Here is a 27,774-nt window from a genome sequence, read left to right on the forward strand (position 1 = left end):
CCTTCAGCTGCCCGAATCATGCCTGTTCGCCCTGATGTCGGGTAAGGGCAAGGACATTACCTGGGATGAGGAATCCGCCGCCGCATTCATTAAAACCAAAGAAGCCTTGGCAAGTGCCGCGATGCTAGTTCACCCCAGAACGGACGTCCCTACCGCCCTCACAGTGGACACATCTAACATGGCAGTCGGTGGAGTGCTGGAACTACTCATCGAGGGTCGCTGGCAACCCCTGGCGTTTTTCAGCAAACACCCGCGACCACCTGAACTCAAATACAGTGCTTTCGACTGGGAACTATTGGTGCTATACCTGGCAATCCGGCGTTTCAGGTACTTCTTAGAAGGTAGGCCCTTCACCGCATTCACGGACCACAAACCGCTTACCTTTGCATTCGCGAAAGCATCTGACCCCTGGTCGTCCCACCAGCAGCGACATCCGTCCTACATCTCCGAATACATGACGGATGTCCGGCATGTCTCGGGAAAGGACAATGTCGTGGTGGACGCCCTCTCCCGCCCTACCATCCAAGCCCTGTCCCAGGGGGTAGACTATGGAGCGCTGGCAGAGGCGCAGCAGGCAGATGAGGAGATCACTAGTTACAGAACCGCAGTCTCCAGTTTGCAGCTCCAGGACCTCCCCATAGGCCCAGGTGAGAGGACCCTACTCTGTGACGTCGCCACCAGCCAACCCCACCCCGTCGTCCTGGCAGCCTGGCGGCGACGCGTTTTCGACTCCATTCACAACTTAGCGCACCCCTCCATCAGGTCAACCGTCCAGATGGTAGCCAACAGGTTCGTTTCTGGTTATAAGTTAAACTTAGATAAGAGTGAGTTATTCCCTTTAAACGCGCAAACTTTATTGAGTGATAGGATGCCATTTAAAGTTGTTACTGATAACTTTATCTATTTAGGTATAAAAATCACCAAGAAATATAAAGATTTATTTGGACTGAATTTTTTACCTATGCTTCATCAAATTCAGCAACTTACTACAAGATGGTCTCCCTTATTTTTATCATTAGTTGGTCGGATTAATGCTATTAAAATGATGATTTTACCGAAATTTTTATATTTATTCCAAGCTTTACCAATTTTTATTCCTAAATCTTTTTTTGATAATATTGATTCAAAAATTTCCTCATTTGTGTGGCAAAATAAAAATCCTAGGTTAAGCAAAAGGCAATTACAAAAGTCTAAAAAAGATGGTGGTCTAGCTTTACCTAACTTTAGATTTTATTATTGGGCGAATAATATTCGTAACCTAATGTACTGGAAACTAGATTTGGATTCACCTGTGTGCCCACAGTGGGTAAATTTGGAATGTAGTGAGGTTAAGGGATATTCTATATTTTCCGTTCTTGGTTCTTTTCTTCCTATTGATTTAGCCAAATTCAATAAACAGATATCTAACCCTGTTGTTAAACATACACTACGAATTTGGTTTCAATTTCGCAAATTCTTTAATCTGAAAAACTTTGCTCTGGACAGCCCTATTTTATGTAATTTTTTTTTTAAACCTTCATTGACAGATCAAGCTTTTAGTATATGGAAAAGGAAAGGTATAAAATGTTTTCGTGATCTTTTTTTTGAAGGTACTTTGATGTCTTTTGATCAACTATCCAACAAATTTGAATTACCTAAATCTAATTTTTTTAGATACTTACAAATTAGAAATTTCTTACATAAAATTCTTCCATCTTTTCCTAATTCAACTCCATCGGATTTTTCAGATTTGATTTTTACTTTTAATCCTTGTCAGAAGGGATTAGTAGCTTTTATTTATAACATGATTATGAAGATACAGCCAGAAATATCGGATAGAATTAGACAAGAATGGGAAAAAGAACTTCGATGTAATATATCAACAGATAAATGGGAAAAAATTTTACAAATGGTTAATTCCTCCTCTATTTGTGCTAAACATGCTTTAATACAATTTAAAATTGTACATAGAGCTTATATGTCTAAAGATAAGCTTGCCCGATTTTATTCGCATATTAATCCTCAATGTGACAGATGTCACTTAGAAGTGGCTTCATTGACTCACATGTTTTGGACATGTCCCACTTTACATAACTATTGGAAGGACATTTTTGATGTCATTTCCTCAGTATGGAATATCGATTTACAACCCCATTTTATTACTGCAATTTTCAGTATACCAAATGAAGATGGCAATCAGCTTTCCCCTTCAATCAGACGAATGATTGCCTTTGTAACATTAATTGCCAGAAGGTCTATATTACAAAACTGGAAAGAAGTAAATCCTCCTACTACATTTCAGTGGTTCTCCCAAACTACTTCTTATTTGAGTTTGGAAAAAATCAGAAGCACTATCTTTGATTCTTCAATTAAATTTGAAGAAACCTGGGGACCATTTATTCGACACTTTCATATGAATTAATTTGGCCTATTTCAGATCCTTTTCTCTACTTATCCTTGTTCAGGTATGGAGTTCCGGAGTTCTTTTCTTGACACCTTCATATATTTATAAAGTACTATTATTGCCCATGTTAGTTTTAGTTTAGTATTTTTTTTCAATATATATTTTTTCTCATATATAATTTCAATTTTTTTTTCTTTTTTCGATGATTATTTTTGTTTTTTTTTCATATATATTTATATAGACTTGATTGATTTATGTACCTTTTGTTGATGGATGTTTTAATAGGATATTATTATCCTATTACTAATGTAATCTCAAGTTTATTGAATCTGTAATCTATTCATTATTATGTGTTGTTTTTTTTTATATATGAAATTTAATAAAAAGATTGAAAAAGAAAGAAAGAACAGGTTCGTTTGGCACGGACTCTGCAAGCAGGTCAGTGAATGGGCCAAAACGTGCATGCACTGCCAAACAGCCAAGGTGCAGTGGCACACCAAAGCCCTGCCGCAGCAGTTCCACCCCACCCGCCGGCGTTTCGACCACATTCATGTGGATATCGTGGGCCCCTGCCAGTGTCGCGCGGAGCGCGGCACCTCCTCCCTATCGTGGACTGGTTCGCAAGATGGCCAGAGGCAGTCCCGCTCACTGACACCACCTCCGAATCTTGCACCCGGGCACTGATCGCCAACTGGGTATCTCGCTTTGGTGTACTGGCCCACATTACCTCCGATAGAGGTGCCCAGTTCACCTCCAGCCTGTGGTCAGCTATGGCCAGCCTTTTGGGGACACAGCTGCACCACACAACTGCCTACCACCCACAGTCGAACGGACTAGTAGAGTGTTTCCACCGTCACCTGAAGTTGGCTCTCATGGCCCGCCTCAAAGGGCCTAACTGGGTGAATGAGCTTCCCTGGGTCCTGCTTGGAATACGCACAGTGCTCAAAGAGGATCTGCACACCTCGTCGGCCGAGTTGGTGTATGGCGCACCCCTGGTAGTCCCAGGTGTGTTCATACCAGCCCCAAGGGGGCAAGAGGAAGAACACGCAGCAGTCCTGGGCAGACTACGCGAGAGGCTCGGTAACCTGGCCCCCATACCCACTTCACAGCATGGGCAGAGCCCGACCTGCGTACCCAAATCCCTGCAAAACTGTAAGTTCATTTTTGTACGACGGGGCGGACATCGGGCACCAGTACAGCGGCCCTATGAGGGGCCGTTTACGGTGATCAGAAACAACGGGTCCACATTCATGCTGGACATTGGGGGGAAAGAGGGGTTTTCACAGTGGACCGACTCAAAACGGCCCATGTGGATTTGGCGCTGCCGGTCGAGATTCAGGCACCGTGGCGCTGAGACAGACCTCCCAAACAGAGTCCGACCCAGACTGAGGACATTGGGGGGTGTATCCCCGGTTCTGGGTGGGGGTTATGTGGCGACCCACTTCCCAGCGCACTCGAACCAGCTCACAAAGTGGCGCGCACCGGCATTGAGGCCGGTCCCAAAGAGGGCGCCAAGTCTGCTTCACCAGCAAGGGGAAAAGCCCACGCGTGGGACGGGACTGTGAATACGCAATTCCAATTCCCAGGGAGGGCGGGAACAGGAAGGCTTTAAAGCGAGGCCACGAAGTTTGAATAAACCTCTTTTGCAACTGCAGCTCACCGACTGCGTGTCGTTATTTCAGCGCTGTGTGTAGCACACCTCTACAATACCACTATTTTTATTTCCCAGTTCTTCTATATTTGGGGAATGTTGAATTTTAAAGTGGGAGAGTGTTGTAATGTGAGTATTATTAAAAGTAAGTTAATACTCGTAGGAAAGCTGTTGGTAGCAAGAGGCAGGATCCGGAGTTGGCGGGGTCTTTACTTCCGCTCTTTTTACTCCCAGTAAGCATTGAATATAGTTCCTCCACCCATACCGCACAAGGTACCTGGAAGCCTCTGTATTGTAAATATCATTTCCCGTCCCAGATAAAGATGCTCTTTTGGCCATCAAGTTGTTGAGTGGTCTTTTTGTAAGGTAGAAGTTACCACAGTTGTCATTTTCAATTCTCCAACAGAAGGTTTACATTGATGAGTTCCAATGTAAATTGTATATTGCCTGATCAAATTGTATATTATTAACAATCCAAGTGAAAGGGATCATCATACTGTTAAGACAGAAGTAAATGCAGGATTGCTGAAAGCATGTATGTCTCTCTATGCTGTTCAGATGATCCAAAGAAATTAATTTGAAAAGAGACACATGTTAGTGCCAAGAAGCATTGGTATTAGTTTATTTTTGTCATGTACCAAGATTTTGTGAAAAGCTTGTTTTACATACTGTTCATACAGGTGTAATCATTACACAGTATGTTGAGCTAGAATTAGATAAAACAGTAATAATTCAAAGTGTAAATCAATGAAAAAGTGCAGCGCAACAAACAATAAAGTCCAAGATCACAACGAGCTGGATTGTGAGGCCAAGACCCTATTGTAGCGGTGTGCTACAAGCAGCGCTAAAATTACGACACGGAGTCGGTAACTGCAGTCGAAGGAAAAACTTTATTCGAAAACTTCAGCCTCACTTTTAAGCCTCTGTCAACCGGCCCCCCCATGGCGAAGAGGCTCCAAAGCTCTGTGCTCGCAAACCCCCGTAGGCTATCTAATTGTGAGTCGGTTCGGATACGCTAGGAAATGAGGCGCTACATAACCCCCCCCCAGAACCGGCGATACACCCCCCAATGTCCACAGCCTGGGCCAGAACCTGCTTGGGAGGTCGGCCTCTGCGCCGAGGCGCCGGAAACTCGGCCGGTTGCGCCAGGTCCACATGGGCCGGCTTGAGGCGGTCCACCGTGAAAACCTCCTCCTTCCCCCCAACGTCCAGCACGAACGTGGACCTGTTGTTCCGGAGCACCGTAAACGGCCCCTCGTATGGCCGCTGCAGCGGTGGCCGATGCCCGCCCCTTCGTACAAACACAAACTTACAGTTCCGTAGGTCTTTGGGTACGCAGGTCGGGTGCCGCCCATGCTGTGAAGTGGGTATGGGGGCCAGGTTACCGAGCTTCTCGCGAAGTCTGCCCAGGACTGCAGCGGGTTCTTCCTCTTGCCCCCTCGGGGCTGGTAGGAACTCCCCGGGGACGGCCAGGGGCGCGCCGTATACCAACTCGGCCGACGAGGCGTGCATGTCGTCCTTGGGCGCTGTGCGGATGCCGAGAAGGACCCAGGGAAGCTCGTCCGCCCAGTTGGCTCCTCGCAGGCGGGCCATGAGGGCCGACTTCAGGTGACGGTGGAAACGCTCCACTAGCCCGTTCGACTGTGGGTGGTAGGCAGTGGTGTGGTGCAGCTGAGTCCCCAAAAGGCTGGCCATAGCTGACCACAGGCTGGAGGTGAACTGGGCGCCTCTGTCGGAGGTAATGTGGGCTGGTACACCAAAGCGGGATATCCAGGTGGCGAGCAGGGCTCGGGCGCAAGATTTGGAGGTGGTGTCGGTGAGCGGGACCGCCTCTGGCCATCTTGTGAACCGGTCCACGATAGTCAGGAGGTAACGCGCTCCGCGCGACACTGGCAGGGGGCCCACGATATCCACATGAATGTGGTCGAAACGCCGGTGGGCGGGATGGAACTGCTGCGGTGGGGCTTTGGTGTGCCGCTGAACCTTGGCCGTCTGGCAGTGCATGCACGTTCTGGCCCATTCACTGACCTGTTTGCGGAGACCGTGCCAAACGAACCTGCTGGAAACCAGCCGGACAGTTGTCCGGATGGAGGGATGCGCCAAGTTATGAATGGAGTCGAAAACACGTCGCCGCCAGGCTGCGGGGACGACCGGACGGGGCTGGCCGGTGGCGACGTCACAGAGTAGGGTCCTCTCACCTGGGCCCACGGGGAAGTCCTGGAGCTGCAAACCAGAGACTGCAGTCCTGTAACTCGGAATCTCCGCATCTACCTGCTGTGCCTCTGCCAGTGCCTCAAAGTCTACCCCTTGGGAAAGGGCATGAACGGTAGGGCGAGAGAGCGCATCCGCCACGACATTGTCCTTACCCGAGACGTGCCGGACATCCGTTGTGTATTCAGAGATGTAGGACAGGTGGCGTTGCTGGCGGGATGACCAGGGGTCGGATGCTTTCGTAAACGCAAAGGTAAGCGGTTTGTGGTCCGTGAACGCGGTGAAGGGCCGACCTTCTAGGAAGTACCTGAAATGCCGGATTGCCAGGTAGAGCGCCAACAGTTCCCGGTCAAAAGCACTGTACTTGAGCTCGGGTGGCCGCAGGTGTTTGCTGAAAAACGCCAGGGGTTGCCAGCGACCTGCGATGAGCTGCTCCAGCACCCCACCGACTGCCGTGTTTGATGCGTCCACTGTGAGGGCGGTAGGGGTGTCCATTCTGGGATGTACTAGCATTGCGGCGTCAGCCAAAGCTTCCTTCGTTTGAACGAAAGCGGCGGCGGACTCCTCGTCCCAGGTAATGTTCTTGCTCGGACCCGACATCAGGGCGAACAGGGGGCGCATGATCCGGGCAGCTGAAGGGAGGAAGCGGCGGTAGAAATTGACCATACCTACGAATTCCTGAAGGCCTTTGATCGTGGTGGGTCGGGGAAAGTGGCGGACCGCATCTACCTTAGCGGGCAGAGGGGTTGCCCCGTCTTTAGTAATCCTGTGGCCCAGGAAGTCAATGGTATCAAGTCCGAACTGGCATTTGGCAGGGTTGATTGTAAGACCGTACTCACTCAGTCGGGCGCAGAGTTGACGGAGGTGGGACAGATGCTCCTGACGACTGCCGCTGGCTATGAGGATGTCATCCAAATAGATGAACGCGAAGTCCAGGTCCCGTCCCACCGCGTCCATTAACCGCTGGAACGTCTGTGCGGCATTCTTCAGGCCGAACGGCATGCGGAGGAACTCGAAGAGGCCAAACGGGGTGATGAGAGCCGTTTTGGGGACGTCGTCAGGATGCATCGGGATTTGATGGTACCCTCGGACAAGGTCGACCTTGGAGAAGATCCGGGCGCCGTGCAGGTTTGCCGCAAAGTCCTGAATGTGCGGCACAGGGTAGCGGTCCGGTGTGGTAGCCTCGTTCAGCCTGCGGTAGTCGCCGCACGGTCTCCAGCCCCCCGTCGCTTTGGGCACCATGTGCAGGGGGGAAGCCCAGGGGCTGTCGGACCGCCGGATGATCCCCAATTCCTCCATTCTCTGGAACTCCTCCTTCGCCAGTCGGAGCTTGTCCGGGGGAAGCCGCCGAGCACGGGCATGGAGGGGTGATCCCTGTGTCGGGATGTGGTGCTGTACGCCGTGCCTGGGCATGGCTGCTGTGAACTGCGGTGCCAGAACCGATGGGAACTCCGCCAGGACCCTGGTGAAATCGTTGTCGGACAGCGTGATGGAGCCGAGGTGAGGGGCTGGCAACTGGGCCGCGCCCAGGGAGAACGTCTGAAAGGTCTCGGCGTGGACCAGTCTCTTCCTGGGCAGGTCAACCAGCAGGCTGTGAGCTCGCAAAAAATCCGCACCCAGAAGCGGTTGGGCTACGGCGGCCAGTGTGAAGTCCCACGTGAACTGGCTGGGGCCGAACAGTAGCTGCACCTGACGGGTGCCATAGGTCCTTACTGTGCTGCCATTCACGGCCCTCAGGGGGGGACCCGGTGCCCTGCTGCGGGTGTCGTAACTCGTTGGAGGTAAAAACGCTGATCTCAGCCCCAGTATCGACCAAAAACCGGCGTCCCGACCTTCTATCCCACACATACAGGAGGCTATCCCGATGGCCAGCCGCCGTAGCCATCAGCGGCGGCTGGCCCTGGCGTTTCCCGGGAACTTGCAGGGCGGGCGGCAACGGCGGGCTTCTGCGCCCCACCGCTGGTGGTAGAAGCACCAGTGGTCATTGGGCCGGGGGTTAGTGGGCTCTGCGGCCGGGCCTGGACTGGTTTGCTGCCGGGAGCGTGGCTGGGAGATCTGTGCGATGGACGCCCCGCTCACCTTTTTGGCGTTCCACAGCAAGTCCGCCCGGGCTGCCACCTTCCGGGGGTCACTGAAATCCGCGTCGGACAGCAGCAGGCGTATGTCCTCGGGCAGCTGCTCCAGGAATGCCTGCTCAAACATGAGGCCTGTGTGTCCCTCGGCCAGAGACAACATCTCATTCATTAAAGCCGATGGAGGTCTGTCGCCCAAGCCATCCAGGTGCAGTAAACGGGCAGCCCGCTCGCGCCGTGAGAGTCCGAAAGTCCTGAGGAGCAGGGCTTTGAATTCCGTGTACTTGCCGTCTGCCGGGGGCGACTGTACGAACTCCGCGACCTGGGCAGCTGTGTCCTGGTCGAGGGAGCCCACCACGTAGTAGTAGCGGGTGTCTTCCGAGGTGATCCGGCGAACGTGGAATTGGGCTTCGGCTTGCTGGAACCATAGGTCCGGGCGCTGTGTCCAGAAACCCGGCAGTTTCAACGAAACCGCATGAACAGAGGCGGCGTCGGTCATTTCTGGTCCAAAAATCGTTTGGACCGTCGGGGTCACCAATTGTAGCGGTGTGCTACAAGCAGCGCTAAAATTACGACACGGAGTCGGTAACTGCAGTCGAAGGAAAAACTTTATTCGAAAACTTCAGCCTCACTTTTAAGCCTCTGTCAACCGGCCCCCCCATGGCGAAGAGACTCCAAAGCTCTGTGCTCGCAAACCCCCTAGGCTATCTAATTGTGAGTCGGTTCGGATACGCTAGGAAATGAGGCGCTACACTATCTTATATAAGAGGTCCATTTGAAAATCTGATAACAGTAGAATTGAAGCTGTCCTTGAGCCTGGTGATATATGCTTTCAGGCTTTTGTATCTTCTGCCTGAAGGGAAAGAGATAATATCTTGGGTTGGGGGTGGGGGTGTGATGGTGTCTTTGATTATGCTTGCTGCTTTACTGAGGTAGTGAGACGTATGAGAGTGTGGGCTGGTTTTTTCTGATGTGCTGAGTTGTGTCCACAACTATCTGCAGTTTCTTGTGGTAACTTGCAGAGGAATTGATATACCCAGCCAAGCTTTTTATCTTAAACTCCAGTGGACCTTTTGTTTTAACTTTACCTTTACCACCCTGGTTGACGGTATTCATATATGTTTCAGGAAAGTATTCCAGTTGTTCACAGAATAAAATTATACATCACAACTTTAACACATTAACAATCTGTGAACAAACATATACCCCATACACGCATGAAGGCTATACATATTAATTCCATCTCTAAGAAATCATTTTTCATTTTGTACATGCGAGTATAATGTTGAATTGACCCACTGTGCCATTGAGTGACTCCCCTTGCCATCATGTCCGAAGTTCCTATTTTAGCCACACTCACTATTGGAGACCAAATGATAAAGAGTGGATCTTTTTATGACTGCTCCTGGTTTCAGAGACCAATGATCTGCATGCCAAGATCACCTGACAGACAATCTCATACAAACAAAATTCAGGCCCCTTCAGCAGTTATTCCATAATGTTTTTGGCTGTCAGCAGTTGTTTTATCACAACCAACATTTAAACAGAAATGTGTCTTTCAGAGTTATTTTTTAAAACAAAATATACTTTATTTAAAAATAAAATTATTTACAATGAACCATTCAATGACTTTCAATCCGTTACAGACATTTCCTCTACATTCTATACATTTCCACACCCTCAGCCACTTGCGTGGAACTACTTTTGTTCATCTTTAAATATCATTGTTGAGGGGTATACTCTCCACCACCCTGACCCTCCCACTACCGCAGGAGAAGAACTTTAAACTGTGGTATTCCCCACTGGGCCCTTGCAGTGGCTGTACCAAGTTTGAGTGCGTCCCTCAGCATGTAATCCTGCAGGCGAGAATGTGCCAGTGGGCAGCATTCCCTCACGGACATCTCCATGTGCTGGTAGACCATCAAGTTTCGGGCCGACTAAAGAGCGTCTTTCACTGAGTTGATGATCTGCCAGCAGCACTGGATGTTGGTCTCCATGTGCGTCCCTGGGAACAGCCCGTAGATCAGAGAGTCCTCTGTCACGCAGTTGCTGGGGATGAACCTCGACACTGTCCCTTCCATCCTCCTCCACACCTTTTCCACGAACTCACACTGTACAAAGAGGTGGGTCACTGACTTCTCCTCACTGCAGGCCTTCTGTGGGCAGCAAGGTGTGGAGACAACGTTCCGGGCGTACAGGAGGGATCTGACTGGGAGGGCCTTTCACTGCCAGCCAGGTGAGGTCTGGCGATGGGGCATTTTTCCAGATGAACTGGATGGTCTGTTCTTTCAGAGTTAAAGAGGAAGCAGAGAAGGGAGAATTGTAATGAAAATAACCTGTGTAGATCAGCTGTTCATTGTCTTGCACGTATAGCGTGTGCACCATCATTCTGACATTTTTAAGACAAACATTACAATGTATTCTTATCAAATTAGAGTAATTGATAATACACAGATGGAAAATTTGAAATGACTGATGGATTCCAATCACTGAACCATTAGCAAATAAGATAAATATACATATTTATTGGAATTTTCCTTATAATCTGTGTTTACCTTTTGCAGGAGTTTTATTTCAAATGTGGAAAGCATCCAACCTCTGAGAGTGACACTTCAGTGATTTTGAACTTAATTACTCCCAACAGGCAAAATGTCCCCTGTATAACCTGTACTGACACTGTGTAAGTATGATATTTACTTATGGGCTTTGTTGATGATGAAAAGCTTTGGTAAATGTGGAGATGGTTTCAAATAGCGGGGACTTAGTGACTAGAGTAAAAAGATTTAAGATAATTGGCCAAAGAACCAGAAGGTTAAGGACATTTCTATTATGAATCCAGTTCTTATGATCAGAAAGATGATGGCAACAGATTTGGTGATGATATCAGTTGGAAATTATAGGCATAGCTTGAAAAGAGGAAGTTTGTAAGGTTGTGGAGGAAGAGTAGTGAATAATTGGATGTCTTTTTTCAAAGTTGCACCACTAATGTGATGGGTCTGTTACATTCTTTGGTGCTTAATGATTGTTTGTTCATAAATTAACAGAGAAGGAAGGCAATAAGCTAGGCATCTAAGCATTATTTCATTCTAAATGTGTGAAGTTATGCCTTGATTGTATTTTGTAGATTCGCAGCAGAATCTAAATTTACCCATTGATGACATGCATCCCCTTGTGACACAATATTTCAAAAATTAGTACTGACTTCAGGCAATTTATTTAATACCTTGTGTATTTCTAAGGAAAGATACCCTTTACGGATTCCTTTAATAATATTTTTACAGGGGTTACTCTTTTTCTGTCTTTTGCTTTGCATTTACATCTAAAACAAATTAAGTGCAAACTTCTCCAGAGAGCCACCCATCCCAATTAGTACAAAAATTTAAGATTTATGTCATCGTTTGTCTGTTTCTCTCATTGATCTTCATATACTGCACTATGCATTGAATTTATTTTCCTGCAAATGGAGCCAATGATTAAAACAAAATTCTCAATTTTAAATACTGCTATTGGCATATGCGTTGAAAATAGATGGAAATACTTCAGTGTTGTCTCCTGCATATGTCAGTGTTGACATCAATTAATGTCTGATTAAGTTTGCACGACTTTGAATTTCTGTTTTTCATGCAAATAATTATTTCATTTTTAGGTTACATATTTCCTTTTTCAAGATGCTTTTCAATTTTATTGTTTAAATTAAAAACTGAAAGCCCCCAACTTGTAATGTGTTCACTTTTAGTTGTAGTTTACTGTATGGTTGATCATTGTATGATTCTTAGCATTGATTTTCAGGAGGAAAATGGTCATTTGGAATACTACTCACAAGATGCCTGGAGCCCACCTGACAGAGTGGCCTGCAGTGCTATTGACAGAAGCCAGCTTCGTAATAAACACTTTCAGATAATAGTCAGACCCAGCACCTGACATGCTAATTCTTCAGTCCACCAGCAAATCTTGGAGATAGGTTCCAATGTCACTTAAAGGGTCACCTCATGCTCAAAAAGTAATTTGCACACTAGAATATTCTTACATTTGTATGCATTGCCTCGCTAGTCAACTCATTCCAAGGAAAACTATAACTTAAATATTTGATGTGAAATCATGGCAAAAGAACTAACATCAAAATAGGTTTTGGACAGGTAGTGCAATCAGATCTGAAGTTTGTATTAAATTATATTGATATAGTTAATGCCTGTCCATGGACTACTCATTTTTTTATCTGAACTTTGACTTGGAAATTTACACCCTTCCATTTCTCCTTACCTTACCTCCTTCATTAGCAGAGTAATTTTATTTGATATCTTCTCATCATCGAGATTGAGATGGGGAAGAAGATTGAGGACTGTCACTATGGGTTGGAGAGGGGAAAATTGGTTCAGTGGAAATAGGTTAAGTACGTCAAGGTTGGGTTGAGGAAGACTGAAGCCTGCCATTTAAATTGGGCAGAGGGTTGGAGACTGAGGAATGTACTTGACCGTGGTGATATAGGGAAGCTGCCACTTGAGGTTACGGAGAAGCAAGAACTCCTGTGAACAGAGTAGAGGAGTCTGAAATATTTGTAGGGGTATTTCAGAGGATTGATCCACGTCAAAGTGGAAGGACAGCAGTAGATTCAGATTCATTTATCACTGGTACATGGAAATGTACAGTGAAATGAGTCATTTGCATTAACAACTAACACACCTAAGAATGTTCTGAGGACCCATAAGTGTTGACACATACTCTGATGCCAACATAACATGCCAACAAAGCTCAGCAGACCAACACAGAACTGAACAAGCAAAAAAACAACAGGAAATCACAACCCTTTTCCCCCTCCCACCATACACACACACACACACAGACCATTCTCCTATTCCAGGACAGGCCTCCGGTCTCCCATCTGTAGTGGTCAGGCTTTGGCCATTAGGCTTCAACTTACACACCTTTTGACTGACTTTCGGGCTTCGACCTTCACTATCAATCCTTGGACTAGCAGATGACAGGGCCCCAAACTCTAGGCTCAAACTCTGGATTTGCTAACTAACAGGCCCTCATGCCTTCTCGTGCCTCCTGCTCGCATACACATCTGATCCCAGGGTCCACTGATCTGGGACAGCCTGACATCCACAGTTGTACTTCGTCACCCATCCATGCCTCAGGCCTTCGAGCATGGAATGGAGGCCTAGATTCTGGGTGTCCTTTGTTGCACGTCCATGTTGCTGGAGCACAGAGAGGAGGCCTGACCTCAACTACTCTGCATCCCTATTTCTACACCCTAATCTGACCATTAATTCAAGGAGCAGGGGATTATTATAGTCAGGAAGTGGAGACTGAAATCTGGTTGAATGGTCCCACAGCAACCTCTTACTCAAGAACAACAAGACCAAGGAGTTGGTTATTGACTTCAGGAGGAGGAAACCAGAGGCCCATGAGCCAGTCCGCATCTGAGGATTGGAGAGGATCAGCAACTTTAAATTCCTCTGTGTTATCATTTTGGAGGACCTGTCCTGAGCCCAGCACATAAGTACCATTACAAAGAAAGCACAACATGCCTCTACTTTCTTAGGAGTTTGCTAAGATTTGGCATGACATCTAAAACCTTGACAAACTTCTATAAATGCATGGTGGAGAGTATAATAATTGGCTGCATTACAGCCAGGTATGGAAACACCAATGCCGTTGAACATAAAATCCAAAAAAAAGAGTAGTGGATACTGCCACCCCCTTCATTGTGCCCATCTACGCAGAGTGTTATAGTAGAAAAACGGCATCCATCATCAGGGACCCCCACAGTCTCTACTATAACGCTCTGCGTAGATGACCACAGTGAGAAGAGAGTGGTCATCAGGAAGAAGGTACAATAGTCTCAAGTTTCACCACCAGGTTTTGAAACAATTATTACCCTGTTGTAGGATTATTCACTGAGTCTGGAGGTTGCAAACATTTTGTCATTGGTCGAGGTGACATCATCAGTGTGCAATAGAGTGTTGTTTCACCTGAGTGCTTGTGTTTCTATTGGTCTGACCCGTTGTTCTGATTGGTTGGTTGTCTAGTTTCCACTGGGTTCCGGCCAACTGTATAACTGTATGATCTCCGCTGGTTGGTACCCCTGGCCATTGGACTTTCTGTGCGACGGTTTCTTGGGTGTCCACGGCTTACCTCTCAGCCCTGATTCTGCAGATGCATAGGTTCATAAATTGTGTCCATTCAATATGTTTGTTAATAGTTTTCTACTGAGATCCAAACTTCCAAGAATTTTCTTGATTGGACAAGCTTCAACATTGACGTGACTTTATCCTGTAATGGTCATAATGTTGATTTTCAGTCATTTAATACGGAAATTTGGTTCTAAATAATTGTGTTCTGTTTCTCATCCTACCTGCAGCTAGAGATTTCAGAAAGCAGTTAAAATCTAACTAGACTAAGATTGCTTAATAGTTTCCTGTTCTGATTATATGTGGTCATTTAGCAAAGTATTAATGGCCCTCTTAAACCTACTGGAACCCTGTAAATGTAACTCCATGTTCTTAAGTGCTGCTTCTGTTGTCTTATGTCTGTGCATGGTTTTTAGCCCAGAAGTAGCCTTCCACTTGCAGGCATTCTCCACACCAACAGTGCAGGCTCCCAGGCTTGCTGCTTTCACCACAATATTTTTATCTACTTGGCCACGCCATACATGTCAACATATTCTACATCACTGAGACTATAAGTGCCATGAGGATTTTATTAGGAAAGTGCACTGTGCCCAGCACCTCTCATGGCAGAATACTTCTATCCTTTAACTGCTCTAATGACGTTTTTGGCATTGGCAAGCTGCTTCATTAATGGGTTAAATAATTATGCAGCTCACTAATAAAGCACTCAGATTCATCATTAAGAATTTGGTGACTAGTAGTGCAAATTATGCTGCAGTGGTGTGAATTGCTGGAGTCCCTAAGGCAGTCCTATGTTGAGTTCAATGCTAACTGACAACTCCTGTGATGGTGCAAATCTGTATCGGTCTCTGCCGTTCCTTTGGAGTCATCAGCTGCGTGGTGAGGGGGAGTCTGCTACATGGGCAACAATTTCCTCACCATATTGTACTACTGCCCAGGCTTGTGTGATATGTACACAGCTGAGATACAATTTCCATGGCTGACCCTGAGCAAAGGAGAGCCTCAATTGTGCTGCATCATAAAAATTAAAAAGAGGTGCTGCAATGTTTCTGATGTCATTCAGGAACAAATGTGCATATTTTTCATGTGGTGACAATCATTTCAAACCAAAGTGTTTCTCCTTGCCAAAAAAGATAAAGTAAGTGTTCCATTGAATTGACTGATTGAATTATACTGGCACTAATGCAGATGAGGTCCTAGATACTTGGGGAAGAAATGCTCAGCCTAAATAAGACACATTGCATCAATCTTTTCTAGCTGCAGTGTTTGAGAGCAGATGAAGCAGTGACATTGATTCCAGTGGAATTGGTATTCTTTGCTGCCCTGCAGCAATTCAAGATGGATTTACTTCAAAACCAGGCTGAATTTAGTCTTCATGAGCTGCTGTAACAGAACCAAGGAATCATGCACAATGCTGTGTTTCGTAGCTGCTTGCTCCACTGATGACACAAAGAATGTACAGTAGTCTGGATAAGTAACAAAACCAGCTAATCTCCAAGGTTACAAACTTAATTGCATCCATTGTTAGGAGAGGATTTCAGCCATGGCAATTCTAACAACAAAGAATTTTATTTTCCCGCACAAAGGCGGGGGAAATGTCAACCTTCTCTATATTATTTTTTTTCATTTTCCCTTTATGCAACAGTTTGCAATTTATTTTTATTATCTTTCTTTGTTCTTTTTCTGCCAATTTCCACGACATATGCCACTACGTGCATTATTTTATGCGTCTTCTTTAGGCTTTAGAGGTTCATAACTTTGTTTTTACCAGGCGGAGCTGATGTCCTTAAGAAGTTAAACAGATTCTGTATTATATTAAATCCCACTGACCTTCAGTCAGTTCACCTAATAACAAATTATCATTAATTTATTAAGGGTTAAACTTAACTTCACTCTCATGTTCAATTTACCAGATTGATAAATATGCAAGAGAACTTGTCAGAATGTTTCTTATTCTTGAGTTGTGACGTTAGATAGTGAGTCTTACAGAGAGATGTTAGTGGTGTGAATTGTTTTTATGCCTCACCTCCCTATCCCCCACCCTTCACTCTGACCTGTGTCAGCATCAAAAACCTTTGTGGGGTGTAAACATACTGTATATTGTCTGCACATACATTGTTCAGACATATATTTGAAGGCAAATATAAACAAAAGCCTTGAGGATTATAAAGAAGCTAGTAAAAAAACCCAAGGGGGGAATTAGGAGAGCAGAGGGTACCATGGAAGCCCATGGCAACTAGATTAAAGAGAATCCCAAGGGATTCTACACCTACTGTAACAAGAAAGCTGTGGATGGTGGTGAACCCAAGTGCAGAGTAAGAGCTAGAATATACTCAGACCCAAAATAAACGACAAAGGCAAAGTCACAAACAGTGGTACTAGAAATGGAACTCCTATGATTGAGCACAGTGTGCTCAGCACGAGGCCTTCAATTACAGACTATCCATGAGGGAATGTGGCAGGCAATAATTGGCAGTCTGGGTCTTAAGGGACAGCGACAGCTAACCAAACTCAGGAGAATTAGAGTGCCCAAACGTGGATGCCTGGCATCGTTCAGAGGGGACCATGACAGAATCCCCCTTTCTACGGTGGCTCCTGATGGCTCAGGGTAATCAGGATGGTACTGGTGAAAGTACTGTTGGGTAGGGTCCAGAATGTATAATGAAAGAATCCAGTTTTTTATGACCCTCCCAGTCCATGAAGTACCACCTTTTACCTCAAACAATGCGGGTAACTGGTTTGAAGCGTCACAGGATTTTGAAGGGACTGATGAAATGAGGGGCCAGTTTTCTGGATTCAGCCCACATAGGGAGAGAGCCAGACTTGGCAACTGGGAAGAAGTGCTGGTCCCTGTCTTCTCTTGCATTGGCCTGGTCTTGTTGTTGTCGCAAATCTATCTCGCTTTAACCTATCTATCTCACCTTAACCCATTTCTGGTGACATCTTTGGACCAGTTGGTCCACTAATAGAACTGCCATCTCTGCTTTTTGTTTTGTGAACTGTGGAATACGGTACTAAAATTGTCATTTGAAAGGGGACATCCCGATAGACAAATGCTGAAGTGTGTTGTGTGCAAGCTCCACTCAGATTGGATTGTCAGTCCAGGTTGTAGGTTTCCCCGAGACTAGATACCTGAGTGTCCTCTCTAGGTCTTGATTGATTCTGTTTGCCCATTGGTCTGCAGATGGAACCCAGAATGCAGACTGGCAGAGGTCCCATTGAGCTCACAAAAAGCCTTCCAAAGCCTAGCGGCAAACTGGGAGCTGTGATCGGGGACAATATCCTGAGGGAAACTGTTAATCCTGAAGATATGCTGTAACATGAGCTTGGTTGTTACTGAAGCTGATGGTAGTTTGGGAAGTGTTACAAAAAAGCAGGCCTTGGAGAATCTGTCTACAACCATCATGATCACTGTATTACCCCAAGATGCCAGAACACCAGTAACAAAGTCCATAGAAATGTGGGACCAAGGGCGAGTAGGAATGGAGAGAAGCTAAAGCAAACCTTGAGGCTGTGCTTGGGGTTCTTTATTTTTTACACAGACATCAAACATTGTGGACGTCTTTAGTCATGCCTGGCCAGCTGTAATGTCTGTTGAAGAACTATAGGGTGTGAGCCACCCTGGATGCCCAGCCAGGTTCAAAGCATGTCCCCAGTTGAGCATCTCCAAACAGACAGGTTTAGGAACAAAGATACATCTGGGATGACCATTACCCAGATCTGCCCCAAGTTGCTCTTGAGCTCAGCGCACTATCAAGTCTATGTTCCACCACTCCAGAGCTGGGATTTATAGTTGAGTTGTTCTCTCCCCCATTAGGTGCTTTGAACTGTTGAGAGAGGGCATCTGGTTTTTGATTTATTCATCTTGAGAGGCAAGTAGAAAGGAAGTTGAACCTACAAATGTTTGTATTAAAGAATTGGGACCAATGTGCTTGCCTGAAATTCACCCTCTTCACACACTGAATGTAGGTTAGGAATGTTTTATGGTCAGTCCATACCACACACAGATGTTTAGATCCCTCCGAGTAGTGCCTCCACTCCTCCACTGCCAGTTTAATGCCCAACAATTCCCGATTCCCAATGTCAAAGTTTGTCTCAGCGGGAGAAAGATCTCTTGAGTAGAAGGCACAGGGATGCAGTTTGTGGTGCAAGGCAGGTCATTAGGACAAGATGAAGCTACTCCCATGTCCAATGCGTCAACCTCCACCACGAAAGGTAAATCCAGGTCTGGTGAGACAAGGATAGGTGCAGATGTAATCTTTTGTCTTAACTCCACAAAAGACACCTCGGCCTTCAGGGTCCAGTGCGAGGATCCAGTAGATTTCTTGGTGAGGTTGGTGAGCAATGCTGCCACTGAATTGAAATTGCAGATGAACCGGCTGTAAAAATTGGCAAAACCTTGAAACCGCTGGATTTGTTTCACAGAGGTGGGTTGTGACCGAATCCACATGGCCTGGATCTTATTGGGGTCTGTTTGTATGTTGCCATTAGATATAACAAAAACAAGGGATGAGCCTGTGGATACATGGAATTCACTCTTTGAGCTTGACGAATTGTTAATTGTCGAGAAGCTGTTGCAGAACCTGCAGGACGGACATGCTGGATGTGTTCTTGAGTTGACTGGGAAAAATGAGTATATTGAATAGGAAAACAAAGATGAGGTGGTGTAGCACTTACTGGTGCACATCATTGATGGAGGCATGAAATAACACTGGACAAGTGTGCCAACCCGAAAGGAATGACTCGGTATTCATAGTGGCCCCTAGGTGTGTTGAATGTCATTTTCCACTTGTCTCCCTCATGAATGCGGATTAGGTTGTAGGTGCTACAAAGGATCAATTTGGTCAATACTGTAGCTCTCTGGAGAATTTCAAAAGCTGTATTCATGAGAGGGAGAGGTACTGGTTTTTAATAGTGATCTTATTTAGCCCCCTGTAGTCTACACTGGGCCTTAGTCCACCATTCTTCTTAGTGACAAAGAAAAACCCAGCCCCAGTGGTAGATTTGGATGGTTGAATAAACACAGACACCAGAGCTTCTTGGATGTAGTCCTCCATGGACTTTCTCTCTGGGGCCAATAGAGGGTAGAGCCATTTCCAAGGAGGACAACCAGCCAAACTATCTCACCCCAGTATGCCTCCTCATCACTATCTGAACTTTACCAACAATAAGGGTGTTGTCTGAGAATTTACAGATGGCATTTGAACCATGCCTAGCCACAAAGTCATGAGTGTAGAGAGGGAAGATCAGTGGGCTAAACACGCATCCTTTTAATTTCAGTGAGAAGGTGGTATTACTGATCTGCTCTGACTGCGGTATCCTGGTGAGAGGAAGTGGAGGATCCAATAACAGATGGAGGTACAGAGCCCCAGGTTTAGAAGCCTTGTGATTAATACATAATATGTCCTTGAAGGTCCCATCAGCCACCTTTGATACCTTAAGGATAATTATGTAGCTTCATCCTGCTAAATGCTGTTAGTTCTCAGAAATTATTTTGATGCAACTGATGCCTTACTGACATTCCAATGGTTTGGTAAATGACTATTATTCAAGTGGAGACTTGAATAATATTAGTATACCCAGGATATGATAATACTGTTAAAGAATGTGGGAAGACTTTTCCATTGTTTCTTATAAATCTTTATGAAATATTATTATTAATAGCCTCTAGGAACTGAGACACAGCATCAGCAAACTACATCTGGTCTCTTTACCCTGTGAAACTAGCTTTTCTTCATATTACAAATCTTACCTTGCAAGTTTCATGTCACATTGATATGGCTAAAGCATACAAATTCCAAACATTACTTGAGAGGTACTAATTCAAAAGGTTGCACTGTATTCGATATTCTCGATGATGCTATGGGAACCTGTAGTTTAATATATAATAATCTCAACCCATAATCCAATTGTGTTTATAAATTCCTCTGGTGCTCCTTTTAAATTGTATCCATGGATAATTATTACCAGTTATTAGTTCTCCTGAGCCCACAGCTGTCAATCTAAATTTTCTGCCTGTTTCCATTCCAAGTATCTCCTAAACTCCTCTAATTGGTGCTGTTAATGAAACAATCTGATTCAATGGTTTCTCAGTGGTAGCTGTGTCACTGCTTTGAAAATTTTAAAATGTTGTCTCATTCTTCTGGGCCATATTACCATTTTGTGTTGTGCTGTTTTCAAGTAACTATTCCCATTCTTCGGTGTGGGTTTGCAGTACATTACCACCTGCTAGTTACACCATAGGCATCCAATCATATTTGAGCAGACCGTGTCACAAACAGGAAAAAATCTGCAGATGCTGGAAGTCCAAAGCAATACACACAAAATGCCAGAGGAACTCAGCAGACCAAGCAGCATTTATAGAAAAGAGTAAACAGTTGATGTTTTGGGCCAAGACCCTTCATTGGGAGTTGGCTGTTTCCTTTTCTATAGATGCTGCCTGGCTTGCTGAGTTCCTCCAGCATTTTGTGTGAGCAGACATTATGTTCCCAGTGTCAGGCCACATAGGTCACTCAATTTAACCTATCCTTAGTTTCTGGGTTAAAGGTTAGTGTGATTCTTGGAAATCTTATCATGTTGTTCCTAATGCATCAGTTACTGGGTGGGTTACCAAATTAAAATCTTTACTGGTAAAGATGCAGGATTTTCCAGAGATGTAGGCTACCTATCTGTAATCACAATTTCTGGATGTTCTTTAAATTCTGTGTATGCACCATATTATGATCCTATATCCCATCTGGTACTGTGTTTATCCAGTCTTTGTTTTAAAAATACTTCCATTCACAGGTAAGTACTTATTTCAATAGACCTGGAGGAACTTATCCATCCAATACAGCATTTTAATAACTCAGTGTTTAAGAGACCTCTCTGTCAACTTTGAAATTATCTCATGTGAGCTTTCTGTTGCTCTGTTAAGCTGTGCCTACTTTCAGCATCTTGTAAGTCCAATATGTGCTGGTATATCACTTCTTTGGCAAGTCTGTGCAACAGCTTCTTGGCTAAGTCTTGTCCCTTCCTGGAGGGAGGATCTGTTGTGCAGGCTCCTCAGCGACCTACACCTCGAAATAATCTTCAACGTTAGCAGTTATAAAATTCAGGCTTCTCTGATGGTATCTAAGTCTAAGATGGTTCTTTCCTCTAAGTGCCACCATTTTTTGCTGCAGGGACCTGTGCCAACTAATCAGAGTGAAGCCATTCACTCCTCCAATGTTCCTCACTCTTTTAAAGACGGAGGTTATTGCAGTCAATGGAAATAAAAATCGGAGGAGGCAGATATCAGGCACAAAATCAATATTGGCTACTTTTTATTATCAAGGAAAAATAACCACAACTAAGTGCAAAATGTGGGATCATATTTCATTCTCCAACACTTATTTTCCATTGTGGGCACAAAGAAATGACTGATACAGGGGAACGTTATCTTTTCCCAGACAATGCTTCAACCTAATTGTACTCATCATTTTAAATTCCTGTCAACAGTTCATACTGTGGCAACTTTCTCATCATTCATGATGCGTTTCTACTGACTTAAAATGTATTTACCAGCATAAAACCTTTAATAAATGACAAATGTTTTGAGCAAATTAACTTGGTCTCTTCCCTTCTGGTTTTTCTCTAGGGGTTTGTCACATTAAATTGCTTGATTTGCACACAGACATTGTGGTTTAGCTGTAAATATTGGATCATAACTATAAACACAAGAGATTCTGCAATTGCTGGAAATCTTGAACGACACATACAAAATGCTGGAGGAACTCATTAAGTTAAGCTGAACATCATCTTCTCCAGCATCTGGTAATTTTCCCCCTTCCCCTTCTCTCCTTTTCCATTCCCTATTCTGGTTTTCTACTCACTCTTTCTCTTTTCCTCACCTGTCTGGCACCTCCCTCTGTTGCCCCTTCCTCTGACCCTTTTTGCCATGGTCCACTGTCTTCTCCTATCAGATTCCTTCTTCTTCAGCCCCTTACTTCTTCCACTTATCCCTTCCCAGCTTCTTACTCCATCCTCGCTTCCCCACCCTCCCACCTTCCCCTCACCTGGTCTCACGTATCACGTGCCATCCTCCTTCTCCCGCCCCTCATTCTAGTCCTGATGAAATGCCTCAACCCAATACATTGACCCTTTTCCCCCTCCATAGATACTGCTTGATTTGATGAGTTCTTCCAGCATTTTAATACATTGTTCATTGATACATGATTACCCAGAGGTTTTGGTTACCTGCTTCATGCTTCATTTTTTCCACTGGCCACATCAGGTATTCTCATCTAATGTGATTGGTAACTCTGATAACATTTGTTTGAGACTAGAAGTATGTTAATCAAACTGACGCTGTGTGCTATATACATACATACACAGAGAACTATTGTAGGTTGTGATTTTATAATCCTGTTCAGTTCTTAGGTCTTCTTCCACTGGTCACTTAAATTTAAACAGTCTCCCTCAGAAGACAATTGGCAGGTGAGCTTTTCCCAAACATGACCCTGAACTATGGATCTCAATACCTAGAACTCATTTGACTCTTTTAAACAACAGCTCAAAACCCATTTATCCTTGCTTTTAAACTAACATCATTTTGTCATTTATTTTTAGGTGTGCACTTTCTCCCATTGTAAAGTTTGAACTAAATCGCTTGCATGAAAAGTTCTTTATAAATGAGTTATTATTATTATTACTTATTTTTTCACAGTTCAGGCAAAACCTTGTTGTCATTAATGTCACTTGGTTTTGTTTTTGGGAGGTGATGCATTCAAAACCTGCCACTGCTGTCAAGCATCTTTCTGTGATTCATGTTTAGTCTGGAATTGCCACTTTGCATGTGAGGTGGCTTTCCGGAGGTCATAACTAAAGGAGGTTCTGCAGATGCTGGAAATCCAGAGCAACACACACAAAATGCTGCAGGAACTTAGCTGATCAGGCGCTATCAGTAGAAAGGAATAAAGAGTCGATGTTCGTCAGGACTGGAAAGAAGGGGAAAGAAGCCAGAAAAAGAAGATGGGGGAGGGGATCGTAAGGAGTAGAAGCTGGCAAGTGATAAGTGAAGCAATGTGAGGGAAGCTGGGTGTATGGGGGAGGGGGATGAATTGAGAGGCTGGGAGGTGGAAAAGGGAAAGGGCTGAAGAAGAGGGAATCTCCTCGGAGAGGAGAGTGGACCCTGGGAGAAAGGGAAGGAGGAGGGACAGCAGAGCGAGTGATTGGCAGGTGAGGAGAAGAGAAGGGGAGAAGAGAAGAGAGAGAGAGGAGCCAAAATGGGAAATGGTAAAAGAGAGAAGGGGGAGGTGGGAGAAATCATGAAAAGCTAGATAAATTGATGTCCATACTGTCATGTTGGCTACCCAGATGAAATATGAGATGTTGCTCCTTCAACCTCAGAGTGGCCTCATCTGAGTGACCATATACCTGGACCTCTTGTACTTTTCCTGCATTGTCAGTCCTCAACAACTAAAGTAATTGATCTCTTGGTGTGTACTGCTGCTTTTGTCTCACAAAACGAAGTGTATTTCAAAACAAGCAAAAATGGCAACAGTAGAGGCATAAGCATAGTTAACATTTCAGGTTGAGACCCTGCTTCATGACCGAGAATGCAGAGGAGAGATCAGCAGTATGAAGGGATGAGAGCGAGGGACAAGGCAGTGAGTCTGGCAGGTGATAGGTGGAATAATAGTAATACTTTATTGATCCTGAGTGGGATATTATTTTGTTACAGCAGCAACATTTAAAAAACACATTTAGCAATAATAAATAATAATAAATAAAATAAACTAAGAAGTGCAGAATAATAATGCACACAATAATAATTTATCAATTTGCAATATTATGCAATGATAATGTACGAAATAATAAAACAGAGACTATTGTACCATGATGTGTGTTCTCCTGTCGCACAGAGGTGAACTGTTGTATATGCTTATTGCATTTGGTAGGAAAGATTTTCGGTACTGATCCGACCCTTGTGACAACGGAGCTGAAAGAGCCTGTTCAAAAGAGTGTTCTGCTGCTTATTCAGTAGGTCAAGCAGAAGATGTGCCTGTCTGCCCATAATGGAAGAGTTTGTTTAGTCACCTCCTCTCCAGCACTAACTCAAATAAGACTGGGTTGTAGCCAAGGATGGATCAAGGTGAGGGAGGGGATGGTGGACACAGGGAGTCAGGTGGGGAGTGATGAGAATGGAGGTTCAAACAGAGGCTGGATGCTGTTAATTGGAGACACAGCTGGCTGCAGATTCTGGAATTGGTAAGTAAGCAAGGTGATAAATGGAACTAGGTAAGGGAGGAAAGATGGGCAGATAAATCAGTTGGGGAAGGAAATACGAGACTCTGTGTTTAGTATGGTCAGATGTATCAGACCAGGAAGTGCTTCATGTTGATGATAGTTGATTGAAATGTATAAAGTTTCAAAGCCTAATACTGACACAATGAAGGTTGCTCTTTTAAACATTTGCACATTTTTTTAAAAAATGAACTTTAATCCAAAATGTCTCCTTTAGTGGAAAAAATACTACAATCTGCTAAATTATAATACTTTCCTACACAATATCCGAGAGCCAACAAATTATTGAACCAATGTCAACAATATAATAACGTTTTTTACTGTTAGCTCATCATTAATTGCAGAGTTCCTGGTAGATTCCTTTATGGGTAATAGTGCAGCTCACTGGTATGCATTGTACTGTGGTAGTATCTTAAAAAGCATGTGAGTTCAGTCCAACCATTGTGAGCAGCTCAAAGGATCACTCAGAAACTGTCTTAGCTTGAATGAAATTTCTGTAAATGTGAAATAAAGAAAGATTGTGCCTTCTATGCAATCATCATGAAGGCGTTTGGGGTCTTTTTTATTTTAAAATTTATACTTTATTCAGATTACAGGGGATACCAGTTTTCAGGGCCAACTCCTAAAGAACAAAACTAAACACGAAAATAGCTGGGATTCCCTTCATTTATTTGGGACACTCTGCTCTTAATTGAGGCAGTAGACTATTACTGGACATTTTCTAGCTAGCATCAGTCGAATGCACCTGTGTAGCTGTTAGACACTACACTGCACCTAGAGTGAACAGCTTTTAAACAGCATTTCAGTTTCTTGTGTTTGTGTTTAAAAAGTAATGATTTTTGTCTCTGATGATTAGTGAGAAATAAGCAAAGAGATAATTCAGAACCGTTTTGCTCACTGTGATTTCAAGAATTCTGGCCAGAAGTGAAAACAAAGTGATTTCACTATGTCAACAAGTTAAAGAATGCAAAGAATTAGAAGGTATCGACGATTATCTTGAATATCACAATAAAAATGAATATTTGGAAGATGCAGTCATCAAAAGAATTGTATGAAGACATCCATTATCTGCACTCAGCAGCTGCACTGATTTTGTTCATTTATGGTCAATCAAATGAATATAGAATTATACAATGTGGAAACAGGCCATTTGGTTCAACCTGTCGATCTGAACTTGTCCCAGATGCTAAGATACACACCGACTATGCCAGCTTTCAGGGTTTAGATGCTTCAGCTTTCCAGAATATGATTAGTTGGTATGCCCCTTTTAAAAACTCAGGCCTGCCCCACTAATTGGCAGCCATGTGTTGGTGCCAGGATTTTAGTATTTAAAGAGCACCTGAACTCAATCGTCAGTTCTACTTTGTATTCTTGTCTAGTGACTAGTTAAGAACCCTGTTGATATTTCAGTCTCATATCATGTCTCAATTTTAGTCTCGGATACTCCAGCAACTGGGTCCTTACCACCCTCACCGAGATCTCTCATCACACCTGGTGCCTCCTCTTGGCCCATGTACCTCTGAACCTTTCTTATCCATGTACCTCTGAAAATAGCTTTTAATTGTACCTGCCTCTACCATTTCCTCTGGCAGCTCCTTCCACATATCCACCACCATTTCTCCAAAAACCTACTCTTTGGGTCCTTGCCCTCTCAGTTTAAAATTATGCCTCAGATTTTAGACTCTCCTGCAGTGGGGATTCACTGATCCTCTTGTTCCTTGGCAAGACTGCGTGGCTTTGTTTGTGGCATGGACCAGACCTTCATTCATGCCTCGGGGTTGCCTGTTGTGGCTGATTCCGTGCTGGGTTAGGGACTAGCCCCTCCAGTTCGTGCAGGTCTCCAGTGTTCGCTTAGTGGAAGACAAACTGGATTGTGTTTACCTGCAGTTGCACTGTATAAATATGAGGAAATGTTGTGGACTGTGCTTGCAGAAACATGGCTCTAAGACAACATCTATATGCCATCAATCAGCCGGCCTTGACACTCAGGGAATTGGGCTATATATTTTATATAACTATATGTTTTCTGCTATCATAATGGTGTGTAATGTGTGCTATGTGTGACTGGTTCTATGATTTGCACCATGACCCCAGATGAATCCTGATGAAGAGCCCCGGCCCGAAATATTGACTGTTTATTTATTTCCATAGATGCTGTCTGGCCTGCTGAGTTCCTCCTGTGTTTTGTCTTATAGACAATAGACAATAGGTGCAGAAGTAGACCATTCGGCCCTTTGAGCCTGCACCGCCATTCTGAGATCATGGCTGATCATCTACTATCAGTACCCGGTTCCTGCCTTGTCCCAATATCCCTTGATTCCCCTATCCATAAGATACCTATCAGCTCCTTCATGAAAGCATCCAGAGAATTGGCCTCCACTGCCTTCCGAGGCAGTGCATTCCAGACCCCCACAACTCTCTGGGAGAAGAAGTTTTTCCTTAACTCTGTTCTAAATGACCTACCCCTTATTCTCAAACCATGCCCTCTGGTACTGGACTCTCCCAGCATCTGGAACATATTTCCTGCCTCTATCTTGTCCAATCCCGTAATAATCTTATATGTTGCAATCAGATCCCGTCTCAATCGCCTTAATTCCAATACGTACAAGCCCAGTCTCTCTAACCTTTCTGTGTAAGACAGTCCAGACATCCTAGGAATTAACCTTGTGAATCTATGCTGCACTTCCTCTACAGCCAGGATGTCCTTCCTTAACCCTGGAGACCAAAACTGTACACAATACTCACTTGGTCTCACCAAGGCCCTGTACAAATGCATAAGGATTATACACATGAGCAGATCACTAACAAGAACTCTTTCAAGGAAGCTTTCTCATATCTGATCTACAGCATGATGCCTCTTGATTTTAGACCCTATGGAAAGACTATGACAGCTCATAAATATTTAACCCCAAGCAGACTTGGCTCTGAAAGTATCAGGCATATTTAATGATTGTATTACTCTCTCAATTAAAAATGCTCAAATCATTTAAAAAATAAATATAATATGATTAAAGATATAAACTAATTTAATAAAAAGCACAAACACCAAAAAAGTAT

The 27,774-nt window shown here is 44.4% G+C and overlaps 1 protein-coding gene across 4 annotated transcripts in view; it reads left to right on the forward strand.

Moving 5' to 3' along the window:
- The window catches only part of prkn (parkin RBR E3 ubiquitin protein ligase), a 1,175,275-nt gene that overhangs the window by 623,855 nt on the left and 523,646 nt on the right, over positions 1 to 27,774 (forward strand). For all 4 annotated transcript variants that reach the window (XM_059986467.1, XM_059986469.1, XM_059986470.1 and 1 more), the window contains one exon: positions 10,882 to 10,997. In XM_059986467.1, the coding sequence (XP_059842450.1) occupies positions 10,882 to 10,997 (116 nt within the window). The remainder of the gene's footprint in view (positions 1 to 10,881; positions 10,998 to 27,774) is intronic.

The sequence above is a fragment of the Hypanus sabinus genome, chromosome 12 (genome assembly GCF_030144855.1).
Source record: "Hypanus sabinus isolate sHypSab1 chromosome 12, sHypSab1.hap1, whole genome shotgun sequence".
Classification (NCBI taxonomy): Eukaryota; Metazoa; Chordata; class Chondrichthyes; order Myliobatiformes; family Dasyatidae; genus Hypanus; species Hypanus sabinus.